Genomic DNA, 25,944 nt, shown 5'->3' with positions numbered 1-25,944 from the left:
AATAGAAGTTTGTCCAGGACAGGGGAAGAGCCTGAGCCATGCAAATCTTAAGACTAGGTTCCCCAAGAGCTGGTCTGGCTTAGGGTGTGCGGAGGGGCAAGAGATTGGCCCTGCGGTAGGCCAGGGAACATCTGAAACTACCTGGGCCACACCAGAGATGACTCATCCTATGGCCAGGGGATGGGAGGGGGTGGGGTGCTGTGCAGAAAAGTGGACAGCACTGACGGGACCCAGGAGCTATACCCCTGTTACCCAACCTGGCTCCTGGGGTTGAGTGCGCAGGCGCAGAGGTGGTGGGGAGGTGGCTGATTTACATCCTTCAGGTTGAGGGGAAAACCCAGGAAGCGCAGCCTAGGCACTAATCAAATCTCAGGCTAATAATAAACCCCCTGAGTAATGAGTAGCCTGGGCCAGAGGAGACAAGGGACTGGAGCCTCAGGGGCCAGAGGTGCATTGTGAGTAGCAGGGACTGGCAGGGAGGTGGGAAAGGGCCTTGTGCTGGATCTGGAGGAGGCCCTGGCCTGTGGCCAGGCACATGCAGAGCCCGAGTCTGGGATCTTTGGTGTGTGGGTCTTGCTTTCCAAAAGAGGAATCAACTGGAGATTGCCATAGACAAGATTGTTTCCTTTGGGATGACAATGCCTCTATTTCCCTCTTTGACTAAATCATTTTAAAGCGAATCTCCAACATCGGGTGGTGTGCTTTATAGACATCTTGATATTCAGCTCTTAAAAATTCTAAACAATCCCCAAAACTAGCCATCATGCCATTACCACTATTAAATCGTATCTAGTAGCCAGTCAGTGTCCAGACATACCTGATTGCCCTGTTAGCACCTTTTTTGTTGATTTGTTTAAATCAGGATTCCAATACCTGCCCCCCCAACACACACACACATTAGACGTTGGTTGTGTGTTTTAACCCAGTCAAGTTCCTGCTGTCTCATTATTATTGTTGTTGTTTTCTCCTTGCTGTCTATATGTTAAAGAAGTGGGACTGTTTATCCTGTAGTGTTTCATCAGCTCAGGTTTTAAAGGTTTGCTCAAAGCCAGATACTACTGGGAAGACCCTGCTGCTTAGAGGGCTCCTGCCCTTCTCTGTGGGTGGACCCAAGGCCCATGTAGGGAAGGGCATAGCCTGGGTTCCCTATAGCCTTGGCTTGGAGGGTGTCTTTCCTCTGATTCTCATCTGTGTCCTGCAGCAACTTCTCCAGACACATCCTGAGAAAAGGGCTCATGTAAATGAAGTTTCTTAGAGAGCTGGATGGAAGGTTCCTTGACACAGGATGAAATCACCCTGGGTACCAGGACCAGGAGTTGAAAGCCTAACACCCAAAGGCTGCCTCAGGCTGTGGAATCAGCCAGCCAAGAAGGAAGGAGCTCCAGCCCCCACTGTTCATAGATTGGCTTAGCAACCTTGGGGGAGAACTTTCCCTCACCTATGATGTGGGGAAAAGCTGCCACTCCCTAGATGTCCCTCAGAAACACAAAAGCACTCTAATCCTATCAGACCCTCTTTTGAAGAATCACAAGCAAAGACTTTGAGAAGCCCTGCAGTTTAAAAAAATACTTTGACTTTGACTTAACTGGAAATATTTTTATTTTAATATTTCTTATATTTTTTACCAACATGAAATAGGGATATAATTTTCTTACTTGTAGTTCTCATGCAACTATAAAAGACAAAGTCTTTACAAATTAAGTTAAAACAAAAATATAAAAGCAATAGAATGCAAATGTAACACATTAATTTATTTAATATTATATATGATGATATTTTGCTCAAATAGAAAAATATTTTACCTGAGAGAAATAAATTGCAGGCAAACAGCTGTAGCTTCAGATCTCATTCTGTTCTTCAACTGTTGGAACATTTTACTTTAAGAATAATTGTGAGATATGCTTGCTTCGGTAGCACATATACTAAAAAAGAATAATTCTGAGAATGTTCGCATATTCTTATTTAACTGGTACTGAGAAATTCAAGTCTTCCTTCCTCTTTCAAGGTAATCAGAATAGAGTAGTAGCTGATCTTGTTATATGCCCATTTTACAAAGGCATAAATTGATTGAAAAAATAAAAATGCCTTTACTGAAACCTGCAAAAGTGAGTGTTAAACCCAATTTGTTTCAGATTTGGGTCAGAAATAGTCTTCACTCTTATCTGTTGGGGTACATCGCTTCTCGGCCTTTTGGCCAAGATCAAATGTGTTGGGGTGCTTATTGTCGATGAACAGCTGCAGAGAAGTTCCACCAAATCATGGCGCTGGCATAGCTCAGGGATTTTCTGAGTAATGTAAGCCACTATCTGGCTGTGACTTTCTTTAGCCAAGCATTTTTCTAACTGCTTTGATGGCAGAAGTTGTTCTTGGTATATAGCACCTGGTAACTAGCCAAGCATACCAGGAAAGCGCAGCAGAAGGCTCTAAGAATTGTCCCTCGTGGCTGCTCTCTGGTTTCAGGGTACAGGGAATGCCTCCCCTTGTGTCTCAGCCCTGCCACAGCCAAGTGTGAGCCTAGTCACAGGTTCTGTAAGCAAAGGGAATTCTTCCTTTCCTCCCTGTTCACCGATACAGCTTCTTTCTGAAGCTTTTGTTCCCCCAGCTGGTGTCACTTTTGGGAGATTTCCTGTGCCTCTCTGGGAAGGGATGGTGGCTCTGGGATTTTACAGAGGCTCTGGCGGGGGTCAGGCAGAAGAGAGCACCTTCTGGTCAGTGGAATATCCTCCATGTGGGGGCTCTCTACACATCCAGTCCAGTGGCTTTGGTGCCTTGCTATCTGTGAATGAGCCCCGGGACCTCTTTGGGGCTGCCCTTGTGCCACCTAACCTGCTGTCCACTAAGCTTGTCAATTCACAGTGAGCCCAAGGTGGGAGTTAGTTCCCTTCCTCCCACCTCCCCGCCCAAATCAAAAGAGGTCTCTTTAATTTTGCTTGATCCTTGCAGTTTGAAATTCACTTTCAGATAGGTAGTGTAGTCATGGGATTTGACACCCAGAAAGGACAGAAAGACACATTGCAGGAAGTCCTCCTTTCCTCCTCTCCCTCATCTGCTCAATACCTGCCTCCCCAAGACAAACAGCTGTATGAGACATAATTCGCATGCCCTAAAGTTTATCTACTTAAGGCACGCAATTCTGTGTTTTTGTATATTTACTGAGGTGTTCAGTCATTTCAGGACATTTCTCTACTCCGAAAAGAAGTGCTATCGCTTCACTATGGCCCACCTTGGCCTGAGATCACCACTTGTCTTCTTTCCATCTCTATAGTTCAGCCTGTTTGGGACACTTCATAGCAGAATCAGGTGATATGTGACATATTGGCCTTCTTTATGCAATGTCCACATTGCAGCATGTATCAGAATTTCATTCATTTTCATGGCCAAATGATACTCATTTATGGATATATCACATTTTGTTTATTCATTCATTGATTGACGAACATTTCCACTGTTTGGTAATGCTTCTGTGAACATGTGTATCTAAAGAATGAAGATGTCTTCAGTAATTTTGTGTTTGTATGTGTGCTGGGGATTGAATCAAGGGCCTCTCACGTGCTAGGCAAGCACTCTGCCACAGAGCTACATCCTCAGCATCTTCACGATCTTTTAAAATAATTGCAGGATAGCTTAGTAGGTAAGTGTACTACAGTTTACTCAGTCAATCCCCCACTGATGGATAGTTGGCTTATGGCCAATCTCTGGCTATTACAAACATTACTGCAATGTATTAATCCATTTTCCCTGTAGGATAAATCTGGGTTTATCTCCGGGTCATCAGATCCATGACACACGCTGTCCAGCGGTGCTCCAGGAGGGTCAGCCAATCACTCCCCTTCCATGATGAGAGGGTGCTGCTTTCCTCACGGGGCTGCCAATAGAGGGTGTTAGTAAACCTTTGCATTTGAAGCACTGTAATGGGGGGGAGATGTTAACCACGTGACTATAGCTTACCTGTCCTTTCTGAATGGCAACGCACATTTTGATGTTATACTTAAGTCCATAGACTCTCTTGGTTTTTCTATTGAGTGGTTGGTTTTTCTTTTTCTGTTTATCCCTCATAGAAGAACTGCAAGTGCTTTGTCCCACTTTTCTTATGTCTTTGTACTCTCCTTAAGGTGTTTGTTTCCATGAAGGTTTTTATTTGTTTGATTGCTTATTTTTTGCAATCTGTTTTATCAGTCTTTCTTTTTATGAATTTTGGGTTTGGTGTCATAATTAAAGGCCTTTTATATTCCAAGGTTGTAAAGAAATCATCTAATAATTTCTTCTCTGTAAGTTTTTATTTTTATTTTTATTATTTATTTTGGGTACTAGAGATCAAACTCGGGTCCTTGTGCTTGTGAGGCAGTCAGCAGAACCACTGAGCTAAATCCCCAGCCCTAACATTTATTTTAAAACTTTAAAAAACTTTTTATTTTTCTCACCTTTAAACTTTTGTTTAGGTTATTTCTTTTAATCTGGGAGAAATTATTTCCTATGTGTATTTCCTGCCTATGTGTGTTTCTTCTGAGTGTGGAAAGCAAGAGCTAGGATTCCTGATTTCCTGTCCCTAGCAGGACCCTCTGAAGTCCAGCTTGGATGGAGTAGGTACAGGTGGGAAAGGTTGACGCAGGGTAAGAAGGTGCAGCCCTGCTCACGCCACTGAGTTCCACTCAGTTTGCACAGAGGACCTATGCATAAGGGAGTCACTCAGCTGTGAACACCTTCTGTGTGCCTGATATTTGGGAAGGCACTGGATTCAGAGATGAATGAAACAATGGAAGTAGAATATTTTAAAAATCAATTTTAATTAATACATGCAAAGATTGTACTTGCTAACGGGTTACCATGTGATGTTTTGACACTTCATATTGTAGGGAGTGGCAGTATTAATAATGGCACTAGCTGAGCAGCTCAGATCTGTCTTACTGTGTCCAGTGCCACACTGAGCCCTTGACATCACATCACGCTCACAAAGACTCTGATGTGAGCCCTGGCATCCTGGTTGTACAGGTGAGGTCATGGGGCTTCAGAGAGGGGAAGTTACTCACCAGTGCTTGTTCACATACTTATGACAATGCCAGTATCATCCACCTCTGAGCCACACACATACCTTTCCTTGCCTTGCTTTTTAAACTAGCCTCTTTGATTTCCCTGGAGTTGATAATGCCTTTGTTTTCTATGTGTGTATCAGTGCCTTATTTCCAGGGGTCTGACTGATCCAGCTTGCTAACTGGTCAAGCATACCTACTCCTCTACCATTTCCATATTTCACTGGTGACTTCCTCTCTCTCTCCTCCCTTCACTTCTTTGGGATAGGGCCTCCCCAGACCTATGAGCAGCTGGCTCTTGGACCTTCTTAATCTCTCTGCTGACTGGAGCAGTGTTTTTCTTGTCTGTTCCTCATTATTCTGCTTGCTTCTGGGTTTGACAGAGCACATCTCCAGCATCACCAAGATCTGGCTATGTGTTTGTCTCATTCCATGCTTAATTGGTAACCTTTAGAGTTCTAGACTGAAAGTAATTTTGTTATGAATTTGAAGGCACTGCTCTACTTTTTTTTTAAAACCTACATAGTTACCTTTACTAATGTTTCTTAGTTTTCTCATGGCTCCAAGATGCTCTCTGGTATACTTGCATTTCAATACAAAAGATTCCCATGAGCACTTTAGGGCAGGTCTACTGATAATTCACTCCTCAGATTTCGTTTAACTGGAAATATCTTCATTTTACCTTCATCATTTAAAGATAGTCTTCTCCAATATACAGTTTGTGGTCATCAGGTTTCTTCTTTCAGGACCTCAACTATTTCGTCCCATGCCTCTGCCCTCCGTGATTTCTGAGGAGAAACAGCTGTTAATCTTACAGAGGATACCTTCTATCAGACAAGTTATTTCTCTCTTTGCTGCTCCCACAATTCTCTTGTCTTTAGGATCCCATAATTTTACTGTAATGTATCTTGGTGCCAGTTTATTTGAGTTTTTCTTGCTTGGAGTTTATTGAGTTTCTCAAATATACTCATGTCTTTCCTCAGATTTGGGAAGTTTGAGGTTATTATTTCTTTTTTAAAAAACTGACATATAATTGTACATATTTATGGGGTACAGTATGCATTTGATACATGTATACATTGTGTAATGATTATAGCAGGATAATTAGCACATCCATCACCTCATACATTTATTATTTTTTAATGGAAATATTCACAAATCTCTCTTATTTATTTTGAAATGTACAATACATTATTGTTAATGATACTGTGCAACAGAACATATTTTTTCCTTTTATCTGATCAACCTCTCAAGTTTGTGGTAACCTCTGCTCTACTCTCTACTTCTGTGAGTCCAACATTTTTATATTGCAGATAACAGTGAGATCATATGGTACAGTATTTGTCTTTCTGAATCTGGCTTATTTAACTTGTCAATATCCTCTACATCCGTCTATATTGGTATAAATGACAAGACTATGTTTGGCTTTTTTTGTTTTTTGTTTTTTGTTTTTTTGGTACCAGGGATTTAACTCAGGTCCTTGCACTTACAAGAAGACTATCTTTTTAAAGGCTGGTTTCCTGCTGTTCATACACCACATTTTCTTTGTATGTTTGTCTGTCAATGGACACTTAGGTTGACTTCATATCTTGGCTGTTTTGCATAGTGCTGATTATGGGATGCAGACACGTTTCTCTTTGACATACCGGTTTCATCAATTTTGGATATATATCCTGTAGATGGGTTAAAAGGTCATTCTAGTTTTAATTCTCTTGAGAAACATCTATACTGTTGTCCCACAATGGCTGCACTAATTCACCTTCCCGCCATCAGTGTGGGAGAGTTCCCTTTCTCCACACCCTTGCCAGCATTTATTATTTCTTTTCTTATTGACAATAGCCATTCTAACTAGGGTGAGATGATGTCTCATTGTGATTTTCACTTGCACTTCCCTGCTAGTTAGTTCCAACGAGTGTCTTTTCATATACCTGGTGGCTATTTGTATGTCTTTCTAATTTCTTTTGTACAGAGTCTCACTAAATTGCCCGGCTGGGCTCAGACTTGCAATCTTCCTGTCTCAGCTTCTCAGGGGGCTGGGATTATGAGCATGCATCACTACATTCAGCTTTGTATGTCTCCTTTTAACATATGTCTGTTTAAATCTTTTGCAGGTTTCCAATAAGATTAATTTTTTATATTGAGATGTTTGAGTTCTTCATATATTTTACATATTAGTACTTGTCAGATTTTCCCCACTCTGTGGATTGTCTCTATACTACGCTGTGTAAAGGCTTTTTCATTTGATGCAATCCACTTTGTCTATTTTTGTTTCTCTTCTCTGTACTTCTGAGGTTCAGTCCAAAAAATTATTTCTTAAATCAGTGTCTTGAAGTGTTTCTACTGTATTTTCTTCTTGTAGTTTTACAGGTTTTGATCATACATTTTAGTCTGTAATGCACATGGGGTTCATTGCTATAACTGGTGAAAGTCAGAGATCTAAATATGGTTCCAGTTTCTTCTGCATGTGGATACCCAGTTCCCAACATCATTAATTAAAGAGCTGTTTCTCCCCATTACATATTATTGGATTTTTCTTAAAAAATCAATTATATATATATTTTTTTTTCTGGATTCTTTATTTTGTTCCAGTGTTTTGTGTGTCTGATTTTATATTTTGGTTAGTGTTGCCTTGAAATATATATATTTTTTGTGGGGGGGTGGTACTGGGGTTTGAACTCAGGTCCTTATGCTTGCAAGGCAGGTGGCAGAATCACTGAGCTAAATCCCTGGCCCTGTAGTATATTTTGGATTTGAATAGTGTGATGCCTCAAGTTTTGTTATTTGCTCAAGACTTCTTTGGCTAATAAGGTCTTTTGTGGTTCCATAGAAATTTTAGAACATTTTTCCCACTTCTGTGAAGAATGTCATTAATACTTTCATGAAGATTAGTTTCAATCAATGAACAATCAAGTTTGTAGGCTGCATTGGGTAGTACAAGCACTTTTACATTATTAAATTGGAACTCACAGAACACAGAATCTTTGTGAATCTATCTGTGTCTTCTTGACAGTCTTTCATCTATGTTTCATAGTTTTTATTGTGCAGATCATTTACCGTTTAGATTTATTCCTAGGTAGTTGTTTTTATTATTATCATTGTTGTTGTTTTATTATTATTATTGTAGCTGTTATATGGGGTTGCTTTCTTTTATTCCTTCTTTAGCTAGTTTGCTATGGAGTGAAATAGATGCACTGCTGATTAAATTTTTTTGATTAGTACATGTTTGGGGTACATAATGTTTATATTCCTTGTGTGGAATTAGTACATTACATAACACATTTTAATTCCTTGTTTTCATCTCCTTTCCCTTCCTTCCCTCCCAGCTCCCTCCATCTTTTGATCCCTTTCCCTTTTTAGAAAGATCTGCCTCCCTTCTTTCTTTTTTATTTTTATTCATCAAGTTTATTGGTACATTTAGGTATACAATATGATGACATTCATCACTGGGAATTTGTACCTTTACATGATATATCTTGGTTCTTATTTTTTCCCCACTCCCCTGCCCTTCCTTCAACCCCTATACCCCTCCCTATTTACAAAGACTTTGTTTCTGTTTTTTCCTTCTCTTATATTGTTTCCTTTCCTTACTTTCCTTTCTCCTATCCCTCCTACTTTCCCTTGCCCTTTAGATCTTTTCTTCTTCTTTTACATTATCTATTATACATTTTGATCTTCATTTACACTTTGTTTCTCATACCAGAGAAACAGAAACTATGCTGTTCTGTTTATTTCACTTAAAAGAGTATGGCTTCAGTGTGCATCCATTTAGCTCTAGTTTATCATTCTTTATGGCTGAGTAGTACTCCATTTTATAAAAAATCCACATCTTTACCAGTTTTACGAGTCACCAGTTGAGGGACATTTGGGCTGTTTCCAAGATGGCTCTATCGTCTATCTTCTATTTTGTCCTTTACTTATACTTTGGGTTTCTCATATAATTATAGTTCAGAGGACACCACTGATTTTTGTATATTGATTAGTCTTATAGCATTACTGAATTTATTAGTTATAACAGTTTTCTAGTGGAGTCTAGGGTTTTCTGTACAAGAGATCATGCAAACAAAGATGAATTAACTTCCTCCTTCCTAATTTGGATGCCTTTATTTCTTTTTCCTGCCTAATCGCTCTGCCTAGGACTTCTAGTACCATATTGAATAAAAGTCGATGGAGTAGAAATCCTTGTCTTTTCTAGATGTTAGAGGAAAATCTTTCCACGTTTCTCTGTTCAGCATGATGTTAGCCAGGTTTGTCTTGCATGGCCTTACTGTGTTGAAGCACATTCCTTCTGCATCTGTATTTTTGTGAGTGGCACTGGGGTTTGAATGCAGGACCTTAACACTGAGCTACATCCCCGTTGAGAGTTAATCATAAATGAATATTAAATGTTCTTAAATACTTTTTCTAAGTCTTTCGAGATTTTTTTTTTTTTTTTTTTTTTTTTTATACTCTCACTATGTAGTTGAGACTGATCTGGAACTCACTAAGTAGTCCAGGCTGGTCTTGAACTCACAGCAATTCTCCTGCCTCAGCCTCCCGAGTGCTGGGATTATAGGCAGGCACCACCATGCCTGGCTAAGTCTTTCGAGATGATTACATAGTTGTTGGCCTTCATTCTGTTAATGTCATATATCATATTTATTGACTTGCATATTTTGAGCCACCCTTGCATTTTAGGGATAAATCCTGCTTGATCATGGTGAATAATTTTTTTGATGCGTTGTTGGATTCAGTTCACTAATAATTGGGGATCCTATTTCTTCCAATATTTTTTCAGCTTTTTGGGTTCTCTTTCTGGAATGCCTGTGATCATGTGGGTCCTTATCTAAGGGGTCCTATAGATCCTTCAGAGCTTGGTCACTCTTCCCCTCTTCTTTTTAAAATTTCTGTTTTGAACAGAATAATTTAGTTGATTTATCTTCAAATTCCCTCATCCTTTTTTTTTTTTTTTGCTTGTTCAAATTTGCTGATAAACCCTTCTCATGGACTTTTCAGTTCTATAATTTCTGTTCCGTTCCTTTTTAATAATAATAATTAGTAGTATATATATTTATATATCTATCATATTTTAGAGCATTATTATGTTCACAGAAATATTGAGCAGAAGGTATAGAGAGTTCTCACATACCCCTGCCTTTCCTCCAGCACACACAGCCTCCCACACCCAAGATCCATGTTAACACGTTATTATCACCCGAGAAGTCCATGGATGTTAGGCTCTCTTGGTGGTGTGCATTCTATGGCTGGGTTTACACAGAAATATAGCACATACATCCACCATCATGAAATCACACAAAATAATGTCACTGCTCCATCTGCTCATTCCTTCCTTGTCCAACCACTGGCGACCACTGGCCTTCATAGTTTTGACTTTCCCAGACTGTCATAGAATTTATTGAGTCATACAGTACCATTTTCAGCTTGGTTTATCTCACTTAGTAATGGGCATTTATAATTACTCCATGTTTTCTCACTACTCAGTTGTTTTTCATACTGAACAATATTCTATTGTTTGGATTTATCACAGTTTGTTTATACATTGATCTACTGAAGTGCATCTCAGTTGCTTCTAAGTTTTTGTTCTGTTTGGCAATTTCTACCTCTTTATTCATATCTCATTTTGTTCATACACTATTTTTCTAATTTCTTCTTTTTTTTTTTTTTTTTTTTTTTTTTTTGGTGGAATGGGAAGATTTTATTCCAGGATTTTAGGTGTACGCTGGCCTAGCGGACTTACATCCAAAGGCTGAGCCCCACACAAAGGAATAGCTCCAGTTTTTACACATTTGGTGGAAGGAGGCTGGTGGGAAACTGGTGGGTAGGCAAATGAGGTTACAAAGCAGAACAAAGGCAGTTACTCATACAGTGAGCTTTATATGTTAGCCTTGAAAAAAAAACCAGAATTCTGTGAGAACAGGGTTCTCAGGACCTTGTGTAGAGGAACAGGATTGTTAATCTTATCTGTACCAGGCAGAGGATGGCAGCCACAAGTAAAGAAGACAGAGTCTGAGGGGTAAATTGCTCAAGGCTGTGTGTGCAGGGATGTTGTGAAGGGTTCCTTCCAGCAGGCTCTGCACTGCCAATGGCAGTGTCCAGCCTCTCTCTGCCTAGGACTGGAGGTTCCCTTGTGAATGCTGGTGGGGGTAGGAAGTTAGATGAACACAGTATTCCCCATATCTGGGAGGATAATGGTAGGGTGCGCAGTTTGGCTGTTTCTGTGGTCCCCCTTTCACCAGTTGCAGCCCTCAGCTCTCTGAACCCCAACTGCAGTTTACTCCCAGGCTGAGTTTTCTCTCCCAGATAGGAATCAATTTCTGCATCCCATGCCCTCTATTGGTAACATTTCTTAAAGATACATATCCCCGTGTGTTGTAGTCAGAGTTTTGGCAAACAAATTCATTAAATATAGGATGCATAATTTATAGGACTATTTTACGATAATTACCCTAAAAGTCAATTGCAAAGGAGTTCAAGAGATTAACTGCACACCAGGGGCCCAAGAAAACCCACTGAGGGCCTGGATCCCAGCAATGTCCCACACAAGTCCAGTTAAAGGCTTAAAGTCAAGGCATTGTCCTCCATGAGGCCAGCCAGGTGACTAAAGTCCACAGCAATTGTTTTCCTAGTTTCTTTTGGTTCTTTGTTTATGGCCTCCTTCAGCTTATTGAATAAATTTAAGATCATTGATCTAACAGCATCTTTGACCAATCATTTCAATATATAGACTTCCCTGGAGATACTGTCAAATTCTTTATTTTCTAATATTTTCAGCTGTTTTATATTTTTGTAATTTTTTTGAGGATTGCACATTTTGAGTATTATTTTGCAATAAGCTCTAGAAATCTAATTTCCTCACTTTCCATCGATCTTGCTTCTTAAGGCCTGAAGCTGTTTGTGACTTTTACAAACTATTGTTTCTGAGACAGGATTCCACTCTGTAGTCCTTGTTGACCTTGAACTCACTATTTAGCCAAGGCTGTCCTTGAACTTGCAGCAATCCTCCTGCCTCAGCCTCTCAAGTGTGGGGATGATAGGCATGTACAATGCTTGGTTTAAACTACGTTTAAGCAATGTGTATTTCTTGTTGTGTTGGTCATTCATGTTTTGCTTCCTCTCTTGATCTAATCAGTCAGTGTCCTGACAAAGATTTCCTAAATGTCTGGCTCCTGAGAGGAAAAGAGAGTAGTGTCTCTTTATATCTTCCAGAAGCCACATCAGCCCTGAGGGATGAAAATTACGGTTAGTAGCGTCTCGGAAATTTCTTCAGTTATATCTTCCTACATCTACCCTTCTATGTTTTTCTTCTGGCTACTACATTTTATATTTCTGGTAATTCTTTTGAATGCTCTTGGAAAACAGCGCACTATTATTTTTTGTGAAGGTGCCATCTTTTATACTTCTGAGGATACCAGCTATTGCTTCTGCTGTTTTTGACTTGTCTTCTGCTTCCTGTATTATCTCTGTGGGCTCCATATGTCTGTTTGTGTGATTTGAGTTCTCTTCTGGGCCACAGTGGGCAGCCCTGAGCTGCTGATTGCAAGCCCTGGGTAAGTGGACTAGGCTGTTGAGATAGAGCTTCTGCCTCAGTGTGATCAGGAAGGGACTTGGCTATTTTCTTGGGGGACTCTCCCATGAGAAGTCCCTCTAAATATTTTGGTCCCTTTTCCCAGAACAGTGTCTTCTGGTTGCCCACCAGTTTCAGAATGAGGAGAAGGAGGCATTTACACAGACCTGGCCTCAGCAGGGGTGAGTGGGAATAGGAAGACTGATGGGAGGAAGGTTCTCACTCAGTCCTTCCTTTGCTAGGCAAGACCTCATTGCTACCTCAGCTATGCCTGGGGAGGCCACTCAATCTTGTGCTTAGGCAGACAATGAGCTATCATCTGCCTTGGAATAAGGATCTGCTTGGGTCAAGCTCTTTTTATATCAATTTTCAACTGGTCCTTTCATACTCTGCACTTCCCTTCTGATGCCTAATTGTTGAACAGAACTTAGTGCCTCTAATTCTGGAGACATCCTAGAGTCTTTTGGCTCCAAACAGTCTTGACCCCCTCTGGGCATCCTCATGGGGAGATCTAGTCTATAGCCAACCCCAGTCTCCAGCCCCTGCAACTTCCAGAATGCTGCTGCTGTCTCTCTGCCCCTGCAGCAACCTTCTCCACTATCTGACCTTTGAGGCTGGGTGAACTTAAATCTCAGTTGTATGTTCCAGCAGGAAGTGGATAAGGTTGCATGCTTAGGGTGCTGTGTTCAACAGCCCTCTACTGTCCTTCTCAGTCTGCTCCTGCTGAAGAATAAGCAAATGTCTTGAAAAATGTTTGCGAAGCATTGGTGGGGAGCGAATGTCATGAAATCAGATAGGCCATTCCCAAAGAGAGGATGATGCAGTCGTGGACTAGAAGACCACTGAGAATGTCATCATGGGGAGGCGAGGCTCAGAGATCATATGGGCAAACAAAGCTCCAGAATGGGCAATATGAGCCCATGGTGATAAAAAATCAGAACAGCAGGGCTGGTGGTGTAGCTCAGTGATAGAACACTTGCCTAGTATATGTGAGGCCCTGGGCTCAAACTTTAGTGCCACACAGTGATAAAATCAGAACAGCATTTCTCCCCAGGAGTAGAGAACTAATGAGAGGTGGCTCCAGGGAATCATCCAAGGAGCAGAAATGGTTTCTGTCTTGATGTGGGCTACAGAGATGTAGTTATACACAATCCCCAGGATGTACATGTCAGATGTATGCGTGGTACATGCATCATTGTGTGCTCCACACCTTAGTAAATAAGGAATGGGTGGAAGTTGACATACACTGAGTCCTTACTGTAGACCACTGGAGAAATCTGCTTTATACAATGATCACTTATCTAGGTGCAGTGGTGCACGCTAAAATCCCAGCAGTCTGAGAGTCTGAGGACAGAGGATCACACATTTGACTCCAGCATGGGCAACTGAGCAACTTACTGAGAGACCTGGTCTCAAATAAAACAAAACACAAAAAGCCCTGGGTTTAATCCCTTGTATTGCTTAACAAACAAACAAATAAAACTTCATTTACTTAATGAGCACCTAGTGTTTCCTTCTTATTTTATGGTACATTTTATATATACATAATAACATTCATCATAGGGAATTTGTACCTACACGTTATATATCTTGCTTCTTTTTTTCTCATTCCTGTCCCCTCCCTTCAACCCTACTCCCCTCTTTATCCACAAAGGCCTTGTTTCCATTTTTATCTTCTTCCATTTTTTTCTTGCCCTTTCTTTCCTTTCCTCCTCCACCCTTCCTTGTTCCCCTTCTCATTTGAACATTTTCTCCCCATTTCCCAATATCTATTATATATTTTGGTTCTTATTTACACTTTTGGTTTCTCACACCAGAGAAACCATGTGATATTTACACATGTATGTTTGATTTATCTCACTTCAGAGTATAGTCTTAAGATGCATCCATTTAGCTAGAAACCTCTCTCCCCCCCCCCGGTACTGGGGATCAAACTTAGGACTTTCCACTTGCAAGGCAGGTGGCCACACCACTGAGCTAAATTCCTGGCCCAGCTAGAAATGTCTCAAGTTTATCCTTCTTTATGGCAGAGCAGTACTCCATTGCATAAAATACAAAACACATCTTTATCCATTCAATGATTGATATTGCATTTGGGCTGTTTCTAAGATTTATCTATTAAAAACTGTGCCACTATAACATGAGTGTGCAGATATCACTGTGGTCTGTGCTTTTAATTCTTTTGGGAAGATTGCAAGATGGTGAATAGCTAGGTCGAATGGAATATCTAATTTTAGTTTTTTTGAGGAATCTCTACACTGATTTCCACAATTGTTGCACCAGTCTACACTCCCACCAACAGGGGAGAGGGGTTCCTTTTTCCTCACAGCCCCACTATCCTTTGTTACTGGTTGATTTCTTGATAATAGCCCTTCTTTCTGGAATGAGATAGAATGTTTTACTTTGTGTCTCTAAACTTACAGTGATGTTGAACACATTTTCATATATTTATATGTCATTTCTACTTCAACTGAAAAATGTCTATTCATTTTAGATGAACATTTTTAGATTCAGTCTTTAAATTTGGGGGATCTGATTTTTTTGAGTTCTTTATATATTCTAGATATTGTTTATATTATTATTAAAGAGGCTTTCTTTTCTTTTCCTTTTCTTTTTTTTTTGGTACCAGGGATCGAACTTAAAAGAGGCTTTCTTCCATTCAAGGTTTTAGGTTTTTTGTCAAAGATAGGGCGGCTGAGTATATTTGGAGTTGTTTTTGCTTCTTCTAATCTGTTCCATTGATTCTGAGGTCTGTTTTTTTTTTTTTTTTTTTGCCATTATCATGCTGGTTTTTTGTTTGTTTCTTTTTTGTTTTTATCACAGTAGCTTTGTAATATAATTTCAAGTCAGAGACTGTGATGCTCCCTGCCTTGCCTTTGTTGTCCAGAATTCCTTTTGCTATTCTAGTTCTTTTCTGGTCCCAAATGCAAATGGATTTTAGAATTGTTTTCTCTAATTCTCTGAGGTATGCTATTGGTATTTTGATCAGGATTGCTTTAATCTGTGTAACAATTTTGGAAATATGGCCATTTTCACTATGGTGGTTCTTCCAAGAACAAGGGATATCTTTCCATTTTCTGATATCTTCTTTCGTTTCTTTTTTCACAGTACTGTAGTTTTCAACATAAAAGTTCTTTTACTTCCTTCATTAAATTGATTCCTAGGTATTTCATTTTTTTGGATGTTATTGTGAAAGCTATTGTTTCTCTAATTTGTTTTTCAGTGATTTTTGTTATTTGTGTACAGGAATGCTATTGATTTTGAGTATGTCTTTGTATCCAGCTATACTACTGAATTTTGTTATTAAATCTAGCAGTCTTCTGGTAGATTTTCTGAGTTCTTCCATGTAGAGTATCATCTACAAATGATAATTTAACTTCTTCCTTACTTATCCTTATTTCTTTTGTCTAATTGCTCTGGCTAATGTTTCCAGAACTATATTGAATAAGAGTGGTGACACAGGACATCCTTGATTTTTCCTGACTTTAGAATGAAAGATGTCAGTTTTTGCCCATTTAATATGATATTGGCTGTTGGTTTGTCATAGATGGCCTTTATCAGGTTAAAGACTATACCATAGGATTTTAAAAATCATAAATGGGACTTATTCAAACACTTTTCCTGCATCTATGTAGATGAACCTGTGGTTTTTGTTTTTGGCTCTGTGAATACGGTGCATTACATTTATTGATTTGCATATATTGAACCATCCCTGCATCCCTGGGATGAATCCTACTTGGTCATGGTGTATAATCCTATTTATTTGCTGCATTCTGTTTGCCAGTATCTTACTGAAGATTTTTGTGTATATGTTCATTACAGAGACTGGCCTATAGTTCTCTTTTTTGGTTGGATATTTCTCTGGTTTTGGTATCAGTGTAATAATGCTTACTTCCAGGACTGATTTTGGGAGTGTTGCTTCCCTTTCAATTTCATTAAAGAGTTTGAGAAGTAGTGACATTAAGTCTTCTCCAAATTTATTGCAGAATTCATTAGTGAATCTGTCACAGCCTAGGCTTTTCCTTGTTCATAGGTTTTTAATTACAACTTCAATTTCATTGACTGACATTGGTTTATTTAGAATTTTTATATTTTCTTGATTCAACTTTGGAAATTCACATGTATCTAGGAATCTGTTCATTTAATCTTATTAGAATACAGGTTCTCATGTGCTGAGGATTTAGCACAGTGGTTCTACCACCTGCCTTGCAAGTGCAAGGACCTGAGTTCAATCCCTGGTACAAAAAACAAACAAACAAACAAACAAACAAAAAAATAATATAGGTTCTTGAAGTAGGTATTGGTGATCTTCTGGGTTTCTGCGGGATCTGTTGTGATTTTACCCTTTTCATTCCTAAGCATGGATTTGTATTTGTATTTTTTCTTTCCTTTTTTTTTTTTTTTTTTTGATAAGGTTGGCTAAGAGTTTGTCAATTTTATTTAATTTTTCAAAGATCAAACTCTTTGATTCATTGAGTCCTTGCATTATTTTCTTAGTCTTCATTACATTAATTTCTATTTTGATGTTTATAATTTCTTCCCTTGTATATTCTTTGGGCTTGACTTGCTCTTTTTTTTGTTGTTTTTGAAACTTGAGGTTTAACACTAGGTTGTTTGTTTAAGCTTGCTCTGTTTTTCTGATATGGGAATTCACTGCTATAAATTTCCCTGATAGGACTGCTTTCAATGTATTCCATAAGGTCTGGTATATTGTGTTGGCATTATTTTTTAACTGTGGAAACTGTCTAATTTCTTCTGTGATCAATTTGTTGTTCAAGAGGGTGTTGTTTAATTTCCATGTGTTTATGAAATTCTTGTGGTTTCTTTTGCCATTGGTTTCCAATTTCATTGCACTATGGCCTGATAATATGCATGGGAGGGCTGGGGATTTAGTTCAGTGGCACCATGCCTGCTTCACAAGTGCAAGGTCCTGAGTTTGATCCCCAGTACCAGAAAAAATATGCATGAGACAATTTCAGTTCCTTTGCATTTACTTAAGCATGTTCTATGAGATAGTATGCAGTTTATTTTGGAAAACATCCTATGTGCAGCTGATAAGAATGTATATTCTGATGTTGTGGCTTGGAACACTGTATAGACACTTACTAAACCATTCGTTCAAAAGTTTGGTTCAGTTCTGATATTTCATTGTTGATTTATTTGTCTAGTTGATCTATTTGTGATAGTGTGGTATTGAGGTCCTATATTACAACTGTATTAGTATTTCTTTCATTTTTTCATGTCCATTAATATTGGTTTTATATAGTTGGGTGCACTGGTATGTGGTGCATATATATTTCTGATTGTTATCTCTTCCTCTTGGATTGTTCCCTTAACAAGGATGTAGTGACCTTCTTTGTCTCAGTCAGTCTTGCTTGAAATCCACTTTGTTTGCAATAGAATAGTTACCCCTGCTTTGTTTTTTCTGGTTTTCTGTCAGGAAGAGCATTGTTTTCTATCCTTTGACTTTGAAATTTATGCTATGAATTTCTTTTTTAATTAAATGTGTTTCTTGTTTGTAGCATAATGTTGGATCTGCTTCTTAATCCATTCTACTAGTCTGTTTCTTTGGATCAGTAAAGTAAGACCATTAACATTGATTGTTACAACTGATATGTATTGACTTATCCTTGTCATGTTATGTTCCTGCTGTTGGTTCACTTTTTTGTGCTTCTGCTTAATTGCTTGCCTTGCCTGGTGGATTCATTCTGTTGGGGTTCATGGAGTTGGAGTCCTTTTTATCTCTCTCTAGAATGTTCTTAGAACATTTTGTAGTGCTAGTTTGGTTGTTATGAATTTCCTCAGGTGTTCTTTCCCATGGAAGTATTTTACTTCTCCATCACATTTGAAAGAAAGTTTTGCAAGGTATATCAATTTGTTTTGGAGGTTGTTTGCTTTTAGAGCTTGAAATACTTCACTCCAAGCTCTCCTTGACTTGAGGGTTTGTGTTGAGAAGTCTTCTGTGATTCTGATGGGCTTTCCTCTATAGGTGATTTGTTTCTTTTCTCTAACAGCTTTTAATATTCTGTTCTTATGTTGAATTTCTATAATCTTGACTATTATATGCTTTGGTAGATTTCTTTTTGGTACTGGAGATTGAACTCAAGACCTTGCACTTGTGAGGCAGGTGACAGCACCAGTGGGCTAAAAATCCCTGGCCCTAGATTTTTTCCTTTGATCAGAGCTAATTGGAATTCTATATGCCTTGCATATTGATGCTTTTTCCACACTTGGGATGTTTTCTACCACTACTTCTATGAAGTGTTTTTATGTCATTTGTGCTATTTCTTGTTTTTTTGCTGAATATGATCAATCTTATGTTATTCTTTTTTGCCTCATGTAGTAGATGTTGGGTTGATTTTTTCCTGGTCCTTTGCTATTTTTGAAAAATTTGCTTTTCAGGATTAGTAACTGCAATCCTGTTTTCTATATCTGATATTCTGTCCTCACATTGGCCATCTCTGAGAAATTATTTCTGATTTGACTTTTTTTAGACCCTCATTCATCTGCTATGTCACTTATGCTGTTATCATTTCAGAAAGTCCAGATGGGTGGCTTTCAAATTGTTCCATTTCATTGTCCCCTGGGTTTGCCTTTGGTGAGCTGGAAGTTTGAGGTTGCATCTTGCTTCTCATTTTTTTTTTTTAGCTTAATTCCTGGCTTGTTGCTTATAAATTGCTTATGGCAAGTAGCTTTATTGCTAGCATTTAGAACCCTTAGGAAATGACTACTTCTCAGAGATGTCTTTCAGGTGTAGCTAGCTTTTGGGTTTTGAGTCTGTTGCAGGATCCTACCTCTTCAATGTATTGGGCAGGAGAAGTTGCTGCCTATTTGGCCTAGCCCCTGGTTCTTTGGCATTGGCCTATAGTATTGTTTATGACCCTTAGGCAATCTCGGCCTTGCCATATGAGGAAGAACAATTGATTGAAACAGTTATATAACATTAGCTAAAGTAGTACAATCAGCATAACAGTAGCATCAAACACAGCCTAGAAATGACAAACTGTGGTAATTTAATTTGCCACCTTTAACTGTATGAACTAGATTTGTGGCTATATAACAAAATCTAAAACAAACCAGAAAACTGTTATCCAGTAAATAAGTCCTCAGTATGGGACTTTTACCCTCAGGGGAGAAAATTTAAAGGGGCTTAGAGGGGAAAATAGAGGAAGAAAGAAGAAGAAGAAGGAGGAGGAGGAGGAGGAGGAAGAAGAAGAGGTTAGAAGCAAGGCTGGAGGATACAGGAAGATTAGAAAAACTGGTGAAGAAGACAGGAGGGAAAGAGAAGAAAGAAATAAAAACAATAAGGGAACATAATAACAACAACAAAACTAGAAACGATGTTCACATTCATAAAAACAAGAATGGTCAAGAAAAAACAAAACAAAAGTAAAACCAGAAAAACAAAAAAATGTCCGCCTCAAGGTGCATCTCTGTTGTCACTAGTAGAACAAGTGGGCAAATAGAGCCCAGCTTGGTGTCGATTCATCCCACCAAGCCAGCCACGGATTTATGGCAGGGTAGTAGATAATCCCAGCAAGCCTGAACCTTTAGTTCCACCGAAGTTAAGGCTGGCTTCTGGCTGTGAGGCCAGGACCCAATTTGCTCCAGACACTCTGTGTGCCTCTTGCCAGCTGGAACCTGGCTCCTGAACAGCTGGAACTCACCTCTTTGACTTCCTGCAGATTTAACTCAACAGTGACACTGGCAGCTGCTAGATAGAGCCAGCCTGCATCTGCTCTGCATTCTGAACTCACTTGCCCCCTGTCCAAGATGGCTAATGGCCAATCGCCCTCTCCTGGGTGTGTCTGACCCCAAATAACTCACCAGTCACCATAGTCCACTGGGCCCACTCTGTTGCCCTGGTGCATTCCTCCATGGGAGCCTCTGGGGTTGCCAGTTGTCACAGTGCATCTGCAGGTTTGAGCCACCCCTCCCTTGCAGTGAGCCAGGATTCAGGGGATAGCCCCACTTGCTACCTCCTTCTTTTTCATCGAAATCTCTCTCCTTGCCCTCCCTGTGGGCCTCAGTTCTTGCTTCAGAACGTTTCTGAGTCCTGGGGACCCACTTCCCCCTTCCTCTTTTCCTCACATTGCGCTATTCCAGCTTCTGGACACTGAAACTAGGAGATCTTTCTCTGCTATTCACTCACTACTTTGCCACCTTCCCAGAAGTCTTCTAGTATTTCCAAAGCACTATCTAGGTTCTAAGGACCAGCAATGGACAAAAATTTAGGCATAGGCCCTATCACATGATGCCCACCATTAGTATTGGAGACAGTGTGAAGTAACCACACTTATAAAAAGGAAGTGATCACTGTGATTTTGTAGAAGGTTCTTGGCACAGTTGAGGGAAAGCCAGAAGCCTTCCCTTTGGAAGTGGGTCTGAATAGAGATCTCAAGGATGAGGAGGTTGCAAGGGAAGAGAGTGTTTGTGCAATGGGAGCAGCCTATGCAAAGATCCTGTGGCAGGTCAAGACAGGGTGAAAGAAAGGAGAGAGCAGGAGCAGGCTGGGTGCAGCCAATGTGAGAAGTCAGGGGCCCTGAGAGTGGGGGGGCACTGAGTCTAAAGAGGTGAGATGGGACCCCTAGGTCTCCCAGTGAGTGCAGCAAGGGTTGGCTCCAGCTTTGTCTGGCTGCCCCTGCCTACTGAGGCAGAGGGGATGCCTCTGGGATGTGGGCAGGAGAAGCTGCCTGGGTGTCCACCAGCTCATCAGCTGCCTCATACCCTCTCCTACCTCTCAGCTCCACAGGGCCTGTGGCCAGTAGTGGCTATGGGGCTCTGCCCCGAAGAGCAATACTGGGATGATTTGCTAAACAGATGCATCTCCTGCAAGTCAGCCTGCAGCCATCGGAGCCAGCGCACCTGTGCAGCCTTCTGCAGTGAGTTCTGGGCCAGAGCTTGGGGACAGTAGACCACTCCTCTTCATCTCCCCTGAGCTCCTGCTAGCCCCCTGCCTTCAGTGGTAGGGGAAAAACTCACAATATGGCACACTTCACCCTGGAACCTCTGTGGCTTCCCTGCCACTTTCCAGCTTTCTGAACATGTTGCATTCTCTTCTCTGCCTGGAATGCATATTCCTCATTCATCTTCCCTCAGCTCCCTTCTACTCACCCTCCAGGTCTCAGCCCAATTATCAAAGTTCTCCTCAGACTGCCCAGTAGCAATTAGGCTCCCTTTTGTCCTTCTCTGTTGTTTGTTTTTTTGAGACAGGGTCTCACTGTGTAGTTGAGACTGACCTGGAACTCACTATGTAGCCCAGGATGGTCTCAAACTCACAGCGATCCTCCTGCCTCAGCCTCCCGAGTGCTGGGATTACAGGCGTGTGCCACCACGCCCAGCTTTTGTTGTCACTTTCTTATAAAGCTTTTTATTAAAAAAATTATCAATCATACACATAGAGACAAAATAGCATGATAAACCCCTGTGCACATCACATCAGCATCAAAAATGTCTTTTAATTTCCTTTTTTTTTTGGTTTCAGGGATTGAACCTGGGTCCTTGCATTTGCATGGCAGGTGGTAAAACCACTGAGCTAAATCCCTGGCCCAATTTCCCAATTTTTTGACTTGTATATTTTAAAGAAAATTAAGATCTCCTAACGCCTTACCTGTAAATAATATAGCTCATGAATCTCTGATACATATAACCTCAAAAACAAACTTAACATCTCATTGATCCCACAATTTCTTTAAGTAATCTAATACTTAGGCCATACCTAATTTTCTATAGTTGTCTTTAAAAATATCTGTTGCTCACTGTTCTTTTCTTTTATAATTTGTTCTTTTTCTCCCCCTCCCCCCTTTGTTCTTTTTCTTGGTAGATCTTTTGCAACTTATTGTTATGGTCTTTGGTAGGCACTTATTTCATGTCTGACTCAGCCACCAGGCCAAGTTCTCTGAGGGGAAAGAGACACATCTAACTTGAGCCTAGCACAGTGCCTGACACATAGTATTTTATAAATACATACAGTGGCACTCACAGAGGCTGATTGGCTTACCTCAGGTCATATAGTTGAAAGTGAAAATGTCAGGATTTGAGGCAGGTGGCAGAACCACTGAGCTAATCCCTGGCCCAGATGTCAGGATTTGAGCTCAGGATTCTGACTCCAAAACTATGGCCCTGAACCACCACGCACTGATCAATTAGAACTTTCACTGTTTCATCTCCCAAACATAAATGGAATCCTTTAGTTCCGTGAAAATAGGAATCTGGCCTGACCCTTCAAGGAAGTCGTCCTCTAATTGGAGAAATGACTGCCTTTCAAGGTAGAAAGGGTAAGTACTATAAGAAGTCACAGTTGCACGATGGGGACATACTATGGAGGTGGACTGTTCAGAGATAACAGAATGCAGAAGTCATGTGAGAGAGAAGAGTATCCTGGAGGAGGAACCAACATAGAAAAAGCTTGAGTGGGGGAAGACACGATAGAGAATGCCAAAATCCTGAGGTGCAGGCAAGCTGTGAGGTCTGGGGTATTTGGGTACCACCCACAGCAGCCACACCTCTCACCTCTGAGGCAGGTAAGGGGTCACAGAAACTCTGAGAGCAGTATTTGGCGGTGCATGAGTGGCGGTGTGGGTGAGGTACAGGGCTGGCCCATTGGGAATCCTTCAAATCGTCCCTGAGGCCCCAGTTCCATGATCTTTCTGGTCTTTGTGATATTTACTCTGTCAGGGACGTGTGTGTGTGTGTGTGTGTGTGTGTGTGTGTGTGTGTGCGCGCGCGCACACGAGCGCATTGCCGTCTATTAACTGAGCACGTACTATGTGCCAAGCCCAGTGCTGGGTGTTTCAGCTCTGCCAGCGAACCCTGACTGAGAAGTCAGCGTTATAACTGTTCCTCTCTTGGGAATGAAGAAATTGGGTGTGGAGAGTTAAGATGACACAGCTTACAAGTGGTGGAAGAGGACGTCACCAAGACTGCTTGGCTTTGATGTCTGTCTTATTTACCACTCTCCTACACTGCCTCTGAAATGTGCTGTTAAAATCTATGTGTGAATCACATTTCACATGAACAGAATCTCAAAGACAAAGGAAACTTAACTTAGGAAAGTAAAATTATTCTTTTCTCTTTTAAAATTTTTTTGGTTTGGTAGTACATGTGTGTAGTGCGTAATGTTTACGTTCCTTGTGTGGAGTCGGTACATGTGCCTAACACATCATAATTCTTTTTTCATCCCCTTTCCTTTTTCTCCCCATCCTCTCCATGCATCCTTTGATCCTCTTCCTTTTTTGTACATGTCTGTAGTACACGATGTTTACATTGTTTGTATACAACTGGTACCTGTGCATAACACATCCTGATTCATTTTTTCATCTCATCCCTTTCCTCCTTCTCCCCTCCATCTCTTGATCCCCTTCCCCTTTGAGAATAAGCTTTCTGCCTACTTCCTATTATCTATCTTTCAGTTTTCTTTTTATTTTTATTCTGGGTCTCATATAAGCAAACAATGCAATGTTTCATCTTGTGTGTCGGATTTATTTCACTTAACATCGTGGTCTCAAGGCATATCCATTTTCCTACAATGACTCAGGTTTACCCTTTTCTGGCAGAACAGTACTCCATTATGTGTAAACGTGTCATTTCCTTTATCCACTCATCTGCTGATGGGCCTGTAGCCTGCTCTCAAGATTTAGCTATTATGAATTGTGCTGCTATAAACGTGGGCATACATGTAACTCTGTAATATGTCTTTAACTCTTTGGGAAAGATACTTAGAGGGGGAACAGCTGGATCAAATGAAATTTCTATTTTTAGTTTTTTATAGACTCTCCACACTGATTTCCATAGAGGTTGTACCAGCTTACATCCCCATCAACAGTGTAGAAGGGTTAATTTTTCCCTGCAGCCTCTCTAGAAGTTGTTATTATTTGATTTCTTGATGCTAGATATTCTTTCTGAGGTAAGGAGGAATGTCCAAGTTGTTTTAATTTGTGATTCTCCAATGGCCAGTGATTGAACATTTCTTCATGTTCTTTAATGCTCGTTTGTACTTATTCTTCTGTGAAGTGTCTAGTCATTACACATGCCCACTTTTTAGATTGGGTTGGAAAGTAAAAACATTCTGAGGCTTTCCAGAAGGTAAATGATTGTCTCAAATGGATGCCTTTTCTTTTTCTCCATGCTGGGACTGGCACTTAGGGCCTCACATATCCTGACAAGTGTTCTGACACTGAGCCACACCTCAGCCCTCCAGTATACTTCTTTTATGCTAACAGAGTTGGATTTCTTGTGCTCCTGGAGGCAGATGTGCTTGGGTATTAGTTGGCTTGATTTCTGTCCCTTGGCACTGGTACCCGTTTAACCTGCTGCCATTTTCAGATTTTTAAGGCAGAAGAGGCACTATTAATGTGAGCTTTTCCACGTTCCTCCCACCCCCTTCTCCCAACTTGCCAACAAGGATTCTGGCTTTTCCTCCATGTTACTTATGCTAATTTGAAACATATTTTTCCTTGAAGAAAAAGGTAAGCAAAGATCGTGTATGACAATGTAATAATCTAGATATCAATTTTAAAAGTAAAAAAAAATCTTCATATGTTTGGAAACTAAGAAATGCACCTTTAAAGAATCTATAGGTCAAACAAGAAATAAAAATTTAAAAATTATTTTGAACTAGATACAGTGAAGATACCATATATCAAAATGTGGGGAGTGCAGCTAGCATAGTACTTTGAGGATGGTGCATAGCCTTCAATTGGTTTATTGTAAAAATATTTGGATTATTCTGGAATGCTTTCTGAGAATTGGACTGCTTGTTTCTTTTTACTTTGATGTTCTTTGAGTCCAGGCCAGAGCTTCTGCAGCCTGTATCACCCAGATGCGTCATACATTTCTGTTTCCCAGAGTCCCTCAGCTGCCGCAAGGAGCAAGGCAAGTACTATGACCACCTCCTGAGAGACTGCATCAGCTGCATCTCCATCTGCGGGCAGCACCCCAAGCAGTGTGCACATTTCTGTGAGAACAAGCCCCGGAACCGAGGGAGCCTCCCTCCAGAGGTCTGGAGACAGCAGGCTGGGGAGGTGGACACCAGGTCTGATAACTTGGGACGATCCCAGGGATCGGAGCACAGAGGCTCGGAGACAGGTCCAGGTAAGCCACTGAGATCAGCTGGCATGAGGTCTGAGGGTAGGAATGGGTGGCATAAGAAGAGTGTGCATTTTAGGGAGCACAGAGTCCAGTAGATGGCCAGAGGCCAGGGCAGCCATCCCAGGAGAGGAAAACAATTTAGACAAAATTTCCTGAAGTCTGTGGACAAGAAGAGAGCCAAAGAAAAGACCTGACTAGTGAGTGAGAGCCTCATAATCAGGGCTGCCAGGACCATGCAAGTTCTTTTCCTTTTTTTTTTTTTTTTTT

At 40.5% G+C, this 25,944-nt stretch overlaps 1 protein-coding gene across 1 annotated transcript in view; it reads left to right on the top strand.

The window, feature by feature from the left end:
* Positions 1-393: 393 nt before the first annotated feature.
* Tnfrsf13b (TNF receptor superfamily member 13B) overlaps positions 394-25,944 on the top strand; it is a gene marked incomplete at its 3' end in the record, with an annotated part of 35,882 nt that continues 10,331 nt past the window's right edge. The window contains exons 1-3 of the mRNA XM_010637523.1: positions 394-455; positions 21,333-21,470; positions 25,435-25,680. Of these exons, the coding sequence (XP_010635825.1) occupies positions 21,362-21,470; positions 25,435-25,680 (355 nt within the window). The remainder of the gene's footprint in view (positions 456-21,332; positions 21,471-25,434; positions 25,681-25,944) is intronic.

This window comes from Fukomys damarensis, unplaced genomic scaffold, assembly GCF_012274545.1.
Source record: "Fukomys damarensis isolate Sample0158 unplaced genomic scaffold, DMR_v1.0_HiC HiC_scaffold_23, whole genome shotgun sequence".
Classification (NCBI taxonomy): Eukaryota; Metazoa; Chordata; class Mammalia; order Rodentia; family Bathyergidae; genus Fukomys; species Fukomys damarensis.
Note: the sequence above shows the minus strand (reverse complement) of the source record. Positions and strands in the feature narration are given on the sequence as shown.